The 17,473-nt window shown below is 39.4% G+C and overlaps 1 protein-coding gene across 1 annotated transcript in view; it reads left to right on the forward strand.

Moving 5' to 3' along the window:
* Positions 1 to 17,454, forward strand: part of LOC113151697 (receptor-type tyrosine-protein phosphatase gamma-like) — a 353,442-nt gene extending 335,988 nt beyond the window's left edge. The window contains exons 16-29 of the mRNA XM_033325969.1: positions 2,863 to 2,959; positions 3,630 to 3,712; positions 3,895 to 4,029; positions 4,233 to 4,367; positions 4,612 to 4,787; positions 5,694 to 5,850; positions 6,106 to 6,252; positions 7,340 to 7,433; positions 7,734 to 7,810; positions 8,394 to 8,522; positions 10,776 to 10,922; positions 14,245 to 14,387; positions 16,110 to 16,245; positions 16,502 to 17,454. Coding sequence (XP_033181860.1) covers positions 2,863 to 2,959; positions 3,630 to 3,712; positions 3,895 to 4,029; positions 4,233 to 4,367; positions 4,612 to 4,787; positions 5,694 to 5,850; positions 6,106 to 6,252; positions 7,340 to 7,433; positions 7,734 to 7,810; positions 8,394 to 8,522; positions 10,776 to 10,922; positions 14,245 to 14,387; positions 16,110 to 16,245; positions 16,502 to 16,651 — 1,806 coding nt within the window. The 3' untranslated portion in view covers positions 16,652 to 17,454. The remainder of the gene's footprint in view (positions 1 to 2,862; positions 2,960 to 3,629; positions 3,713 to 3,894; positions 4,030 to 4,232; positions 4,368 to 4,611; positions 4,788 to 5,693; positions 5,851 to 6,105; positions 6,253 to 7,339; positions 7,434 to 7,733; positions 7,811 to 8,393; positions 8,523 to 10,775; positions 10,923 to 14,244; positions 14,388 to 16,109; positions 16,246 to 16,501) is intronic.
* The last annotated feature ends 19 nt before the right edge of the window (positions 17,455 to 17,473 follow it).

Genomic DNA, 17,473 nt, shown 5'->3' on the forward strand with positions numbered 1-17,473 from the left:
GAAAATATCCCCCACACCATTACACCACCACCACCAGCCTGAACCGTTGATCCAAGGCAGGATAGATCCATGCTTTCATGTTGTTGACACCAAATTCTGACCCTACCATCCGAATGTCACAGAAGAAATCGAGACTCATCAGACCAGGCAACGTTTTTCCAATCTTCTATTGGCCAATTTTGGTGAGCCTATGTGAATTTTAGCCTCAGTTTCCTGTTCTTAGCTAACAGAAGTGGCACCCGGTGTGGTCTTTTGCTGCTGTAGCCCATTTGCCTGAAGGTTAGACGTGTTGTGCATTCAGAGATGCTATTATGAGAATATACCAACCATTTCTATCAGCTCGAACCAGTCTGGCCATTCTCCTCTGACCTCTGGCATAAACAAAGCATTTGCGCCCACAGAACTGCTGCTCACTGGATATTTTCTTTTTTTTTTTTTGGACCATTCTTTGTAAACCCTAGAGATGGTTGTGCGTGAAAATCTCAGTAGATCAGCAGTTTCTAAAATACTCAGAGCGGCCCGTCTGGCACCAACAACCATGCCACGTGCAAAGTCACTTAAATCACCTTTCTTCCCCATTCTGATGCTCGGTTTGAACTGCAGCAGATCGTCTTTATCATGTCTACATGCCTAAATGCATTGAGTTGCGTTAATGAGCAGTTGGACAGGTGTACCTAATAAAGTGGCCGGTGAGTGTACTTTTTCTATGCTTTTTAGGTTCAATGTCTAATAAAGTATTTCAAAATTGAAAAATAACTGTAAAATCACACAGGGATCAGTGCTAAAAAAAAGATATCAATAACAGTGACATGACAAACTAATTTTTTTTTTTTGTTATTGAATTATAAAGCACAAAGGTAAAGTGCAGACAAAGATTTAAATGCAGAGAAAGAATGGGAAGAGTTCTGTTTTCAGGAAGTAGAGTTAATGCATTCACTACATCACATTTTACAAAGGTGTCACTAGAGGTAGGAAATGGGGTCATTACCTCTCTGCAGAGCATAAATATATTGAGGAAACTTACATTTACATTTACATTTGATCAGACGCTTTTATCCAAGGTGACTTAGAAGTGATGTACAAGGTACAATTTCTTCTTGTCTGGCATTAGATTGAGACATGCACTTAGTTGACACTGTGCCTTGAGGGCAGTGCTACAAAGCTTATAATGTCTCTAACTTAAGGTGTGTAAAGTGAAAACCATACTTAGTCATAGTCAGCAAATGGTCAAGATATGTCTTGCATATACAGTGCCTCTAAAAAGTCTTTACCCCCTTTGATGTTTAATCCTTTTATTGACATTATAAATCAATCATGGTCAATAAAAGTTGGCGACTTTGACAAAAAATCTTCAGAAAAATACCCTATTAACGTCAAAGTGAAAACAGGTTTCTACAAAGCAATGTCAATTAAATAAAATATCTGAGGTGAAATCAGTGTTTGCAATAATATTCACCCCTTTCAGGTCAGTATTTAGTAGATGCACCTTTGGCTGCAATCACAGCATGGAGTCTTTGTGTATAGGTCTCAGTTAGGCTTGCAAATTTGGACACTGGAATTATATTCTTCTTTGCCAAATCAGCTCAAGCTCTGTGAGGTTGTGTGGGGATCGGGTGTAAACAGCCCTTTTCGAGTCCATCCACAAATTCTCTATTGGATTGAGGTCTGGGCTTTAACTCAGCCACTCCAGAACATTCACTTTGTTGTCAGTAAACCATTTCTGTGTAGCTTTTGCTGTATGCTTTGGATTATTGTCTTGCTGGGAAACAAATCTTCTCCCAAGTCGTAGTTGTCTTGCTGACTGAAGAAGATTATCCTCCAGGATTGTCCTATATTTTGCCGCATTCATCTTACTCTCTATCTTAACAAGCCTTCCAAGGCCAGCTGCCAAAAAGCATCCCCACAGCATGATGCTGCTACCACTGTGTACCCAGTGGGGATGGTGTGTTTGAGGTGATGTGGTGTGGGTCTAGAAGAACATAGTGTCTTGTCTGTTGGCCAAAAAACACCATTTTGGTCTCATCAGACGGAAGCACCTTCTTCCACTTGACCATGGGGTCTTTCACATGCCTATTGGCGAACTCAAGTCATGATTTAACATGAGCTTTTTTCAACATTGACTTTCTCCTTGCCACTCTCCCATAAAGCTTTGACTGGTGAAGAACCCAAGCAACAGTTGTTGTATGTACAGTCTCTCCAATCTCAGTTGCTGAAGCTTCCTTCTTGCATGGTCACAGTGTGGACGGCCTGCTCTAGGCAGATTTAGACATAGACAAATTCCTTCCATTTCTTGATGATGGATTTCACTGAACTCCAAGGGGATGTTGAATACCTTGGAGATTGTTTTGTATCCATACCCTGACTTATGCTTTTCAATGACTTGTTTTCTGAGTTGCTGGGAGTGTTCTTTTGTTATCATGGTGTAATGGTAGCCAGGAATACTGAATAACCAGGGACTGGACCTTCCAGACACAAGTGTCTTTATACTGCAATCACTTGAGATGCATTCACTGCACTCACATGATCCCCATTTCACTAATTGCGGGACTACTAGCACCAAAATTGAATTAGGTCAGTCATTTTAAAGGGTGTGATTATTAATGCAAACACTGATTTTATTTTGTCAAAGTCGCCAACTTTTATTGACCAGGTCTGATTTATAATGTCAATAAAAGGATAAAACATCCAATGGGGTCACTAGAAAGGATTCATCCTCTTGGGATTACAGACATATACAATAAATATCCTGGAAATTTCATGTGCACTTCCATAAAGTGCTTTCCAGTGTCCACTCAACTTATAAAGCAAAGAATGCAGATACATCTGAATGGCATAGAGGTGTGTGTGCTTATTCTTCTTCAGGTGGTCAAGCTGTGGACTGCTGATATGAAGATCACGTCAGAGCACTCGAACCACACAGACAACAAGCACAAGAACAGATATATCAACATAGTGGCCTGTGAGTACACACTTCATGGTACACCATAGTGCCAAAATTCTGTACTATGTTCTTACATACATCAACACTCAGTTTTTGACTCTAGTCAAGTTCTAGACTCATCACAAGAAAAATTATAAAAAACGATGAACATGAACATTATGTGTAGTGCGAGCATAGGATCTGAATTTTTATGTAAATGAGATATTTCTTCTATTTGTTTAATTTACAGAATTTTTTATAGTTTGTTTTTACTTGGCAATTATTAGTTACTGGGTATAGACTGACAGGCATGTGTTACTGGTTACATAAACCAAGCAACAGAGCACCACTAAAGCAAAAACATACAACAAGCCCACTAAAGCATCACACACAGGCTCTGAGCCTGTTATGAATATTTTACGTCTCATACAGCTTGGTTGGTTATAAGCAACTCAGTGTTGTGTTGACTAAAGTGCTGAAGGGAAAGGGCAGGTGCCGTGCTGTTTAGCTGTCTTTTGAAAGTTACACAATCCACTTTGGCCACTGTTTCACTCCCAAAGGTTAATGTGCTTCCTGGTTGGGAGTAGGTGCCATGGCATAGCAGCAAGGTGACAACATTACATAGACAGTATTGTGTTAGGTGAAGGTTAAGATTAAGTCCTGTGGTGGTTTCTCTCACTGTTTTACTGCTCTGTGCCTCATTCCTCAGATGACCACAACAGGGTGAAGCTGAGGCCGCTGGCTGGGAAGGATTCCAAACACATCGACTACATCAATGCCAACTATGCGGATGTGAGTGCTTAAACTGAGAAGTCTTCAAAGCCTGATTAGTGTATGAGGATGACTGCAGGAAGAAATGCACAAAATACAAATCCATAGTTATTATTTTATATATTTTTCATAAGCTTTTAAGTAGTTGTGATTGCAGTAGTAAACGTGCCACTAATTATCTATCTCTGTCATTCATCCATTAGGGTTATAATAAGCTTAAAGCATACATCGCAGCCTGGGGACCTCTCAAATCCACCTTTGAGAACTTCTGGCAGATGGTGTGGAAGCAAAATACTAGCATCATCGTCATGATCACCAACTTAGTAGAGAAAGGCCGGGTATGCCTTCACACTTACACAAATTCACTAATATAGTAGTGAATCACTACTGCTTATGGAAATTATTATAGAAAATATTATTAGCTACATATCTACTACAAAAAAATAACAACTGGTTCAATTCATACTTAAAAGTGACACTTCTTATACCCTCCATAATTAGTTGACATTCACTGTTTTGTGTGCTCATGTTTGTTCTACAGAAAAAATGTGACCAGTACTGGCCAACAGAGAACAGTGAAGAGTACAGCAATATGGTTGTCACACTGAGAAGCATCAAAGTTCATGCCTGCTACACTGTTCGCCACTTCACACTGCGCAACACTAAAGTCAAAAGGGTGAGAAGAAGACGCAAGGAGTGTGGTGTCCTGTCTAAAGCAGGGTTACGTTCTAGCTTCAAAATGTGATGACGAAGGAGCTATTTAAATTCACAGCTATTATGATATACCCAATTCAGTGATAGCCTCCTAGTGGCATTTGTTGACAATAACAAAAAATATAGAAACTCACTGGTTGTAGCATTTAATGTAAACTTCTTTTTCCTCTCATGTTATTCTTTCTACATGTCTTGCTTCCATCTAGGGTGGTAAGGGGAACCATAAAGCACGTGCCCAGAGTGAACACATGGTGTTCCAGTATCATTATACTCAATGGCCAGATATGGGTGTCCCAGAATACACCCTGCCTGTTCTCACCTTTGTCCGCAGGTCCTCAGCTGCCCAGATGCCAGATATGGGACCCATGCTTGTTCACTACAGGTAAAATTTCTAAATGATTTTCACGTCAACCTAAATTTCTTCCTTGAACTTCCTTGAAAGAGAATATTTTCTAACTGACAAATCCCCGTTCATACTGATCTGTTGTGGTCATCCAGCCATTATCTATATTGCTGATACTGTTGCTGGGTTGAGAGTGTGTCATTCCCAGCTGCCACTGAGTAATAAGCAGGGTACACCCTGGACAGGTTACCAGTCTATGACAGGGCTGACATATAGAGACAGACTAACATTTACAGCTATAGACAATTTACAGTCATCATCTGACCTAGTTGCACATCTTTGGATAGTCTGAAGAAAAGACTAAATGTTCCTTTAGCCTGCTGTGACATAGAAACAATAATTACATCATTAGTTTGTTGTGAAAAGCTTTTATTAATTTTTAAATCATTTGCTTTTAATTAAATTTATCAAATCACGACAATCATTACATTGTAAGGTTAAGACTTACAGAAATATGCGGTAATGGTATATGGTAAACACTAACTCATTGATGACCAACTGTGGCCAGACATTTATTGACTAAAACTACATCACCTATTAAAAATAAGTTTAGCTTTCAGCTAACAACATGACATAATCACAATGTAGGCCCTCAGCACTTGTCCCTTGTCCATTCAGCATTGAACTTTCTTGACCCTTGGGGAAATTATATGAAACAACATCTGCAAACTGATTAATGTTTAGAGAAGTGATACGCTTTTGAAATAAATGTATATAATTTTGTTTCAAAAGTAAACACAATTCTTTTCCCTATTTCAGTCCAATCAAATGCATATACTCCAATAGTTATGGGATCAAATATAGGTGTTCCATTTCTGATTTCTGACTGAATACATTATGTCTCAGATATCATGATGTTCTTTGGTTTGTCCTCTTCATCCTCAGTATTCCTGTGTTGTGTTGCCGTGCTGGAGTGGGTCGGACAGGGACATACATCATCATTGACAGCATGCTACAGCAGATCAAAGACAAGAGCACAGTGAATTTTCTCGGCTTTCTCAAACACATGCGCACCCAGCGCAACTATCTAGTCCAGACTGAGGTTTGTATGTGCTACGTGTAGGAATATGAACAAAATTTTTGTGAGACTGTTGTTGGGTAAAGTAACTCCCTCACCTGGATAACAACTGAATATGTTTACATCAAATCTTAACATGAACTATAACATACACTTTATTGCAAAATTCCAGCTGCAGTGCAAATGCATGGTTGTGGTCTGTACTGTGTATACAGTAGGAACATTGGTACATTAACCTCTTTGCTGAAAACCACAAGTTTTGCTTTTTGGGTGATCCAGGAACAGTACATCTTCATCCATGATGCCTTGATGGAAGCCATTTTGGTAAAGGAGACAGAAGTACCAGCCAGCCAGCTTCATAGCTACTTCAACAGCATCACAACAACAGAACACAATGGTTGGACACATCTGGAGAAACAGTTCAAGGTGTGCAAATTAATTTTTCACCTGGTATTACCTTTACAAGTTTCAAATACATTAAAATAAATTATTAGAAACCACATTTACCTTTTGTAGGTTCTTCATTTAAATAGATTTGAAGAATAGTTAAATCAGAATTATGTTTGCAACAATTCAAAGGACTGTTATTGTAATGCTGTGTGACAGGTTTATAACTGCTAAATTTAGTCACTGCTTGTAGGCGTTTGGTTATTCCACAGTTTTTTCGGTTGTTTCCCATCTTCTTGAAGCCAGTTTGGGTTGCTGTGTGCTTATGGATTTATCTGAGGATTTTCTGTCATGAGCTACTTTCTATTCAAGCATTTTAATAGAACTCTTCTGACATTGCTTAAAACTTCCGACAAATCTGATACCAGTATGTTGACTGATACTGTTGAATAAACTAATGTACTAATTGCTGTCTTTCTATCCTCAACTAAAGGGGCATACACTGAAGTCTTTTACAGTATTTTGGGAAGGTTTCTTATCTAGTAAAAGTCTGTGTATGAACGAGAATGTGTGTAGATTATAAGAAATTAATTCCATATATCTTTAATGTAAGAGGAACAGCTAGCATAAGTCTATTATACCAATACGTCCTTTCCATTCTGTACATATGTATTTTGCACACTTCTATGTTTCTGTTATGTATCATAAAATAATTACTTTTCTATCTATCTGTGTTGATACTGAACATATCAGTTGTCCAGATCTTGCAGAATACCATCCAGTTTTTGTGGTTACTTTTTATGGTTAGGTTAAACCACTCACAGCAACTGGCTAAGGTTAGAGAAAGGTTGTGGTCTGGCTAATAGAGAAAAACTTCTACAATTACTTCAGACACATTGCTTTATTAATCCGCAAAGACAAAAGTTATTTACTGACCTTTCTGAAAGTGCATTGCCTAAACCTAACCACAGATAAGACTTGAACTTGGGTTATGTAGTTTTTAAAAAAACATGCACTTGAAAATCCCAGATTATTCATGGCAAATTATAAAACCTCCCACATTCGATAAGTTTGTTCGCCTTTTTAATGTCCACCCCCACTGCTCCTCTCTTCTTTTGTGTTCCAGCTGGTAACACAATGCAACACCAGATTCATGGAATGCTTCAATGCTCAAAAAGAGTACAACAAAGAAAAAAACCGAAATTCCTCCGTGGTACCATGTAAGTGTTAGAGTCACATAAAAATCGTATTCAGATTCTAATGACTCAAAATAACACCCAGCAAAAACAGCTGCTACTAGAAGCTGACATTTGGAATTTTAAGGAAAATGTAGTCATTGACTGTTCCACAGTTTACCCGGCAAGAACAAAGAAGAACTGTTTGCTGTCAACCAGTAACAGTCAGAGAGTAAATGAATGCATACACAGTGCCTTTTAAGTGTGATTGGTCTGTTTAATTAACCTAATAAGTGGCTGTTCTTTTTCTCTCTACACCTCCACCTTATGTCTCTCTGTGAGCAGCGGAGCGAGTGAGGGTCGGCCTTGCACTTTTGCATGGCATCAAAGGCACAGATTACATTAACGCCTCTTACATCATGGTCAGCAGTTCTACTTCTTCTGTCAATCACTCATTCCACTCTTTCTTTGATGTTTTATTCAGAGCAGATTATGTCAAGTAAAACCCTGTCCGTTAGCATCAGTGATTTCAGATTTTGTTGCAATACTCCATACACGAGTATGTGTATGTGTAAGTACTAATATTTTGACTCAGCTCAGCTCATTTCCACTTTTCACTATACTCAGTAGTTAAGTAGAAGGAATTTGGTTATTAACTGCCCGAACAAAATCAGTGGCTTTAACTTCTTAATGATCTATGGCAGCAGTGTAGTGTTCACGACAGTTCTATGAAGTTGTGGAAATTAAAAACAAATGAAAAAAAAAAAAATGCTTGAAGCAGCAGAATTAATTTCAGTCATTAGCACAGGTGAAGCTTTAGAAACAACAGATCCCACATTTATCATCATGCAACCTACACTTTTAAATCCCTACACTAGTGGCTTCAATGCATTCAAACAGTTTTACTCCAAAGTGACATGGACAACTAAGTTGAATTAAGTGGTGTAAATGGTGTGGTCTAATTCTCCTATTAACCTCCTCCTATTGTCTTTTTTTTCCCTACAGGGTTACTATCGAATTAATGAATTCATCATTACCCAGCATCCTCTGCCTCACACAATAAAAGACTTCTGGAGAATGATCTGGGATCACAATGCACAAATTATTGTTATGCTGCCTGCCAGCCATGGACTGGTAGGAAACACACATACACACAATACTGTGCTAAAATGTTATGAATCATACACAGAGGCACACTCTCACACCTTTATGAGTTACACATGCATTGCGGTTATCATCATAAATGATGCAAAGAGATGCTTGTGCATCTGACATATCCTTTATGAGTTATGAGCAATGCCAGGTTAAGGAATCTAGTGTTGCGATGTTTTCCAAGGCATGTTATTTCAGAGCTGTATTCTTTAGCTGCTGAAATTGCATTTGCCCTTACCTCAAGTTCCTCAAACCTATCACAGATATCAATAACAAAATCTTTCAGGGAACTTAATAAATCTATTGCTGTAACCACATCTAAGTCCGCTTTCTGCAGGGATTTGCTGACTGAGTCAAATCTTTGCAAGGCTGTATTCCAAAAGACACACAGAAAAGCACATTCAAGTTGCTTGATTTTCTTAGCCAATGTGCACACTTCGTCTCTTATTACTGTACTCTGTGTTTCCTCCTCTGCTCTTTTATTTAGACAGCTTTAAATATTTGTGGTCGGGTAAATGGCCTTAGTAGCCTGGGCATGAGCTCACCATCTGATAACAGACAAGCATTTTAGAGTTTTAATGTGTTTATTTTTGTTTAGGTCAAGCCCATCTTCAACAATTTTCCAGTTTTTAGTAGAACTGGAACAAACGTTGAACAGTAAAAGGAGCAAAAAATGTATTTCCACCTCTGCAGCAATTAACGCTACACACTCCGGGCAAGATTGAGTGAGTGAGCAGCACGTGGAATCCACTCAGAAAGAGGGTTAACGCCTTGAATGTGCATTCCCAGTCTATATTGCTGGCGTTACGTCCTCTACAGTTATAAATGTTCAGATTCAAATCATTAAGATCTGTGACAAATTTTAACAGACCCTCCTGTGTGGCTAAAAATGGGCAGAAACTTTAAGAAACATTCAAAAAATCTGTCCATCCTGTGATACATAAAAGACAGGCCTTTTGTACTTTTGGGCCCATCTGAGCAATGAGCATCTAGAGATAAGGTAGATGAGGCAGAGAGATAAGATGGTGTTCCCCTGCCTTTGTTTCCATACTTTTTCATATGTTCTGCAACAAATAAATCAAACTTGCTCAGAAGCTCTCATTTTTTAGTATCCCCTCAAAACGGTAGACCTCCTTATGCCAGTAACTGTATAACTGACACAATGCCCTTCAGAACTTCTTGCCAATAATTTTCCTCCTCTATGCACTGTTCTTTGAGTTGTGTGTCGATTTTTGTAAATGTGTACAAAGGAGATTAATAGGCTTTCATTTTGACACAGTAGTAGCACCCTTGATCCCTTGCTCACCCATAAAGACCATGATTCATCTGTCACAGCTGCCCAAAGACCTACATCTGTTGATGTACATTTAAAGTCACAAGTGACTTTAATTCCAGGATCTGTGTCTGTGATCGTCTTATCATCATCCCTGCTGTCCTCTGTGGGCCCCTCAGTGTTGCTGGTGGCAGTGATGATTAATGTTGGCTTCTTATCACCACTAGCGCAACTTTTTGTATTCTGCAGTATTCTCTTTTGCAGTGCAGGTGCTGCTAATGTTAGCTGATTTTGCATCAACCACTAGGGCTGTGCTGCTGTTAGCAAAGAGTCTAGCTGTACCTCCCGAGGGTGTTGATCCTTGAGGTAATTAATTGTTATTGTCATCAGTAACGCTAGTTCTTTGCAATGTCCTTAATTATCTTAATTATCTTAATTATCTTAATCAACCAGTTTTTGCATTTCTGTGTCCCACCACAGATTAGTGACGGTGTCACAGAGGAGTGTAGTCTACTTGATAGCTATTTTTAAAATACATTTTGTGTGACTACATTTTTATGTAGTCACAGATGAAATATACATTTTTAAAATGTAAATATAAAAAACATCTATAAGGCTCACTGCGGCCCCCTGCTGGCAAGGCCCTAGGCTGCAGCATATGCCTCTAAGAGCCGGCAATGCTTATGAGGACATGTACACACATGTGTAACATACAAAGGTGTCAGTGGTTTGATTCAGTGCTGATTCAGGACTGACAATCACAGATGTTACAGGTCACTCTGTAACAAGTTTCTTAATGCATTCTTAAAATTGATCTTCATCACTGATTCTGCATTAATCATCCACCTGCAGACTCAGAGGTTCTAAGCACCAGTGAAGAAATAAAGCAAGACATCTGTTTTACAATACAGGGACCTGGGGATTTAACCTAATTAATTGTGTGTGTGTGTGTTCTTCTATAGGCAGAGGATGAGTTTGTGTACTGGCCTAATCGAGAGGAGGCCATGAACTGTGAGGCTTTCACTGTCACCCTCATCAGAAAGGACAGGCTCTGTTTGTCCAACGAGGAGCAGATTAGTATCCATGACCTTATCCTGGAAGCCACTCAGGTTTATGTTTATGGTTTGAGTAAGGGGATAAGGGATGTACCAGGTGAGGGATGAGCACACTGACATGGGGATGCTTGGGGTAGCTGTGGCATTCAAATCCGTTTACGCCTGAATTCTGCATGTCAGTAAAATGAAGCTGAAATTGCATTCTAAATGAACAATGCAATACACACACACACACACATCCTGGCCAGTGTTGGATGTGGAACTTTCTGCTTGAGATGTCTGTATACATCTGCTGTGTGTAAAAAATCAACAAACTCCAGTGAGCAGCAATGGTGACGGCTGCTATTAATAATATTACTAAAATTGCATTGTTTCTCTGCTATTGCAGATTCAGGGCTTTTTTTTATACATACAAATATCTTGGCTATGAGGAAACACCAGTTGGGGTGGGTGGAGAGAGAAGAGAGAAAAGAACAGCAGGCAATAAGACAACAACAAACAGCAAGAACATTGGGCAGGTCAACTGGATTCTGGAGATGTACAGCTCCAGGCCGAGGATACCTGCAGAAAAGTACAGGGAGAGGAAGACAGAGTGGTGGAAACACAACTACAGGAAAGAGAAGACACAAAGTTAATGACATGCAATGGTGGCATTTGCATTGATACAGGAGAAAGGAGAGAGGAGAGGAGCTCAGTTTATCAGTAGAGGTCCCCCCGCAGACTAAGCTATATCAGCATAACTAAGAGATGGTTCAGAGTCACCTGATCCATCTCTAACTATAAGCTTTATAAAAAAGGAAAGTTTTAAGTCTAGTCTTAAATGTGGAGAGGGTGTCTGCCTCCCGAACCTGAACTTGGAGCTGGTTCCACAGGAGAGGGGCTTGATAGCTAAAGGCTCTGCCTCCCATTCTACATTTGGAAACTCTAGGAACCACAAGTAAACCTGCAGTCTGAGAACGTAGAGTTCTGCTTGGAAGATATGGAACTATAAGGTCTTTAAGATAAAATGGAGCCTGATTATTAAGGGATTTATAAGTGAGGAGAAGAATTTTAAATTCAATTATGGAATTTACAGAGAGCCAATGAAGGGAAGCTAACGTAGGAGAAATATGATCTCTCTTGCTAATTCCAGTCAGAACTCTGGCTGCACCATTTTGGATTAACTGGAGGCTTTTTAATGAGTTATTGGGACATCCTATTAATAAAGAACTACAGTAGTCCAGTCTGGAAGTAACAAATGCATGGACTAGTTTTTCAGCATCACTTTGGGACAGGATGCTCCTAATTTTAGCAATGTTTCTCAGGTGAAAAAGGCAGTTCTAGAGATATCTTTGATGTATAAAGTAACTCAGAGATTTCTTACAGTATTACTTGAGGCCAATACTAAGTCATCAAGGGTGAGACCTAAGGGGGACATATATAAAGTGAAAAGAATCGGTCCAAGCATAGATCCTTGTGGAACTCCATAGCTAACTTTGCTGTGCATGGAAGATTCATCATTAACATGTACAAACTGAAATCTATCTGATAGATACGCTTTAAACCACTCTAGTGCTGTTCCTTTAATCCCAATGACATGTTCCAGTCTGTGTGATCTATAGTGTCGAATGCAGCACTAGGATCTAACATGACGATTATAGAGAGTAGTCCATTGTCTGAAACTAATAGAAGATCATTAGTGACCTTTACCAGTGCTGTTTCTGTGCTATGATGTACTCTAAATCCTGACTGGAAATCTTCATACAAGTTATTGCTACGCAGGTGGTCGTACAATTGCTTAGAAACTACCTTTTCAAGAATTTTAGAGATAAAGGGCAGATTGGATATTGGTCTATAATTCGCTAAGACCCCTGAGTCCAGAGTAGGCTTTTTGAGTAGGGGCTTGACTACAGAAACCTTAAAACCCTGTGGTACGTAGCCTATTTGTAAAGATAGATTGATCTGATCTAATATGGACGTGCTGATCAAAGGTAAGACATCCTTGAGGAGTCTAGTCGGGATGGGATCTAAGTGACATGTTGATGGTTTAGAGGAATTAATTACTGAAATTAATTCAGAATGATCTACAGGGAGGAAGTAGTCTAAGTACGAGCATGGTCTTGCAGATGAATCTAGAGTTGTTGTACAGTCCATGCTGTATGCAGGGAGGATCTGATCCATTTTTTCTCTAATAGTTATAACTTTATTTGTAAAGAAATTCATAAAATCATTGCTGCTGTGAGTTGACGGAATACTAGGCTCAACAGAGCTATGACTCTTTGTCAGCCTGGCTACAGTGCTGAAAAGAAACCTAGGGTTGTTCTTATTTGCCTCTATTAATGAGGAGTAATATGAGGTCCTAGCTTTACGGAGGGCTTTTTTATACATTATTAAACTATCTTTCCAGGCTAGGCAATATTCATCTAAATTGGTGGAACGCCACCTCCTTTCCAGCTTACGTGATTTCTGCTTTAAGCTACAGATTTGTGAATGGTATCATGGAGCTAACTTCCTCTGATTCACTAGCTTCTTTTTCAGAGGAGCAACAGTATCAAATATTGTTCCGAGTGAAGCACCAGTACTACTAACAAGATAGTCCACTTGTGCTGGAGTAACGTTGAAATAACTGCCTTCCTCTGTGTTGGTACATGGCTCTGAAATAAAAGATGAAATCAGTTCCTTACATTTGTCAACAGCATTTTCACAGAAACATCTACTGTAGTGAATCTTTCGGTTTAGTAACGTTTTGTAGTGTAAATTCAAATGTAATTAAGAAATGGTCAGATAAAAGAGGGTTTTGGGGAAAAACTATTAACTGACCAACTTCCCATTCCTTGACTTTTAAAAAATGCTAAGTGAGATAGATGTTTGAAGCCTGTAAAAGAAATAGGTTAGAAGTCCACATTCTACTTCAAAATTAGCAATCCATTGTGTGTACATTTTACTTGAGAGCAGAGTAAGCGTCTTCATGTTGGACCTGAATGCAGCACCTTAGCATCATAACCACCAGGCTACTTCCCAGTGTTGGAGCCTATAAAACATGAACTTTGAAACATGTCATGTCATTCTCCAGTGCTCAGCATCGGTTCATGTACATTCATCTGCAGGTCATTAAAATTGTTCCTTTCATGAGCCATTCATATTTCTAATTTTGCCTCATTTCTTTAGGTGCATAAACATTAACCTTTAACTTAAAAAATTGTTAATGGTATCTTATCTTTTATCTCCTCTTTCGCAAACAGAAGAACCACTGTTAACACATTTGCAGTACAACATGACCTCAAGAGTTGGTCTCTTAAGTAGAATTGAATCGTTCTCAGTCAAACATTCTTCGGCTCAATTCTACCTTTCTCTTTCACTGTCTGTCTGCCTGTCTCACCCTTTGTCTGACAAACAGGATGACTATGTGTTAGAGGTTCATCACTTTCAGTGTCCCAAGTGGCCGAACCCCGACGCACCTATCAACAGCACCTTTGAGCTCATCAACATCATTAAAGAGGATGTGGCCAGCCGTGAAGGACCAGCCATTGTCCATGACGAGTCAGTGTGACATTTTGCTTTTCCTTCTTCTGTCACCACATCACACCAAGAATTCATGTTTTTCTTCATGTTCTTTAACTGGTTATCTGGCTAATGTTATTTACATTTAAACAGTGTTGGATTTGTTGGAGCAAATTTATTCACCCGCTTTCCATTTGCCATTCTCACGAGTGTTCAATTGATAAATCATTTATAATGCAGAACATCCAGCATTCACTCTTTTGATGCTGAATCTGTTAAGTGATGTGTGATGCTGATGATTTGAATGTAGTGTGTTGCTGTATGTGAATCAGTGTGAACAAAAGCATTTACAGGCAGCATAACTATCCAATAGGTGAGAAAAGGCACATAGGCACATAGTTTACCTCTAAACAGCTGTCTTTATTTCAACAATAGACAGTCCCTTCAACGCGTTGGCTCCCCTCCAAACTGGTACTTCACCAGTCTGCCCAATTAAATTTAATGAAAGTGTTTTTAGTATTGACAGACATTAGTGTTTTTGAACAACACACTAACCCAGCAGCTCTGCTTATGTTTATTATTAGCAGTACCCGACAGATCAGTTAGAGGCTCATACTAATTGTCTGTGTGCTCATTATTCAGCCATGCATGGGTTGTTAGCAATAGTTTTGGATGCTATCCTGACAGGGTTTCTAATGGTAGAGGGGACCCTTTACAATGTGAAGGCAACCTGGGTTGAGCTTTCATCCTCAGGTGGATGCACTTGCTAATAAGTCTTTAATCTCAGAGGTGACATTCTTGATCTGTGAGGGTCTTCACTTGTTGGCTGAGCTGCTGCAAAGGCAATTTCACATGCACCTAGAGGATTTAAATTATTGTTTTTTTTTGTTTTTGCTCTGTACTTAAGATGGACTGATGGTGCATGGTGAAGGTAGAGTTATTGCTTGGGCTTGAATGGCTGCCTCTGGACCAGGCTCACTGATCTTTATTGATGAGCATCTATTCTAGTATAAGCATCAGCTGATCACACATCAGTTTCAGCAGTTAAAAGTGCTGAGTTTAGATTGTATCCAGAGTTTAGAGTTATTATTAGTATTTATTTTGACTGTGTGTACTGAACATCTTTGTCACAAACAAATCTTTGAGAATGACTTAATAAATTAATTAATCTGATCTCATTCTCAGTGTGTAGCTGCAGATCCTAAACATTAATTAAGCTGCCATTATGGGCGGCACGGTGGTGTAGTGGTTAGGACTGTCGCCTCACAGCAAAAAGGATCCTGATTTGAATCAAGGGGTTGTCCAGGTGCCTTTCCTTGTGGAGCTTGCATGTTTTTTTTCTTGGGGTGGCAGTAGCTCAGGTGGTAGAGCAACTGAAAGAGCCTACTGCTTAGGGTACCCAGCTACTCTGTACCAATGACATAGATTTGTTACAGAAGTTTAAAATGGCCTTTAGAAGCTTTAGAAGAAAGATTAGCACACATAATAAATAGCACGGAAATGTGCCTACCGTACACAGAGTAATTTTCAGTGGATGTGGGTCTGTCGTTTTCCATTTTCACTTTCTTCTAGTAACAAGAACAATCAGGAAGATTTTATCCATTCCTACTCCACCTGTAAAAACAGCTTTGTAAATCAATGGCATAATTAGTAACTAGAGGAGAAATACACTATAAAAACTAGTTGAGACTTTTCTGATATTATTGTGGAGAATCATGCTAACAGACCCTGACTGTGTGTGTCTATGTCTATGGTTGTCAGGTTGGGAGCAGTGACAGCTGGCATGCTGTGCTCCCTCACCACCCTGTCTCAGCAGCTGGAGAGCGAAGGTGCTGTGGACATCTACCAAGTGGCTAAAATGATCAACCTCCTGAGGCCCGGAGTCTTCGCAGACATAGTGAGACTGAAAATTGCAACTGAAAATTGCAACTTGGGTGACACCCACTGATTACAATGTATATTGTCCTCCTTCACCATCCCTGGTTATAGATGTGGGCTTCTAGTTTAGAATGTGCTTAAGGAAATCATGTTCTAATGAAAAGCAAAGTAATGATTGGTAAGACAGTGTCATGTCATGATGATCATGCTTTGTTCTTATCTGATATTCTCTCCCGTTCTGTCTTTGTTTCTGTCTCTCTCTGATTGGTCCACAGGACCAGTACTATTACCTATACGAAGCTGTGCTCAGTCTCATTAGCACCAAGGAGAATAGCTTGAGTCTTCTGGCCAGGGACATTAACGGGACCATCGTGTCTGTGTCTGACCAGTCTGACCAGGCAGAGAACGTGGAGTCACTGGTCTGAGAAAGGCCCTTCGGGGGCCCCAGAGATTATCTGAGGGCATCCTGCGGGTCCAAACACTCTACAAAGTCCCTGAACCCATAAGGGAGGCACTTTGTAAAATGGAACTATCGTGAACAGAACTTTTTGAGGCCTTTTTTGCCAGACTCTTGGTTAAAATGAATAACCTGATTACTTTTTTACTCTGATAAAAAGTTTTTGATATTTATTTTTTTTGCCATTTTTTGTCTTAATGTTCTCCTACTGAAGGATTTGCACCTACGTTTTTGAGTTTCAACAACAGCGTCAGTAGGCAACGAGAAACACTTTTGTCTTTTCTTGTTTGCACTATATAATGTCAGTGTTACTGCCTATACTAAAGCTGACTCACTCAGCTTTCCTCCACTCAAGCTCGGATTTCTTTTTGACATTCCACAGCTTTGACCCTAATAAAGCAGCTGCTTCTGTGAAGGACATTGTTCTGCCTGCCACCTACCAGTTAATTTGAAGCAGTGGATGGAGGAAGGCAGGAACTCTCAGCCTCAGTAAGAAAAATGCTGTTTTAATTCAGCTCAGTGTAACCTCCTCCACTCTGCTCTTCTGTAGTACTCATTACCACTCATTTAACACAAGAACCAAGATCTTGGAACCTGTTGCCACAGACACATTGCACTTGCTTATTTATTGTTTTTTTTAATGAATTTATTACTCACCTTCTTCTCTCTTTTTCTTTTATTTTTTTCTTGTTTTTCTGTCACTCTCCCTCGTATTATAGTGAGTGACACTCATGTTAGAAAAGAGGTGGTGTAATAACTGCTACTGTGAACTTTTATTATTATTTCCTAG

Source organism: Anabas testudineus, chromosome 5, assembly GCF_900324465.2.
Source record: "Anabas testudineus chromosome 5, fAnaTes1.2, whole genome shotgun sequence".
Classification (NCBI taxonomy): Eukaryota; Metazoa; Chordata; class Actinopteri; order Anabantiformes; family Anabantidae; genus Anabas; species Anabas testudineus.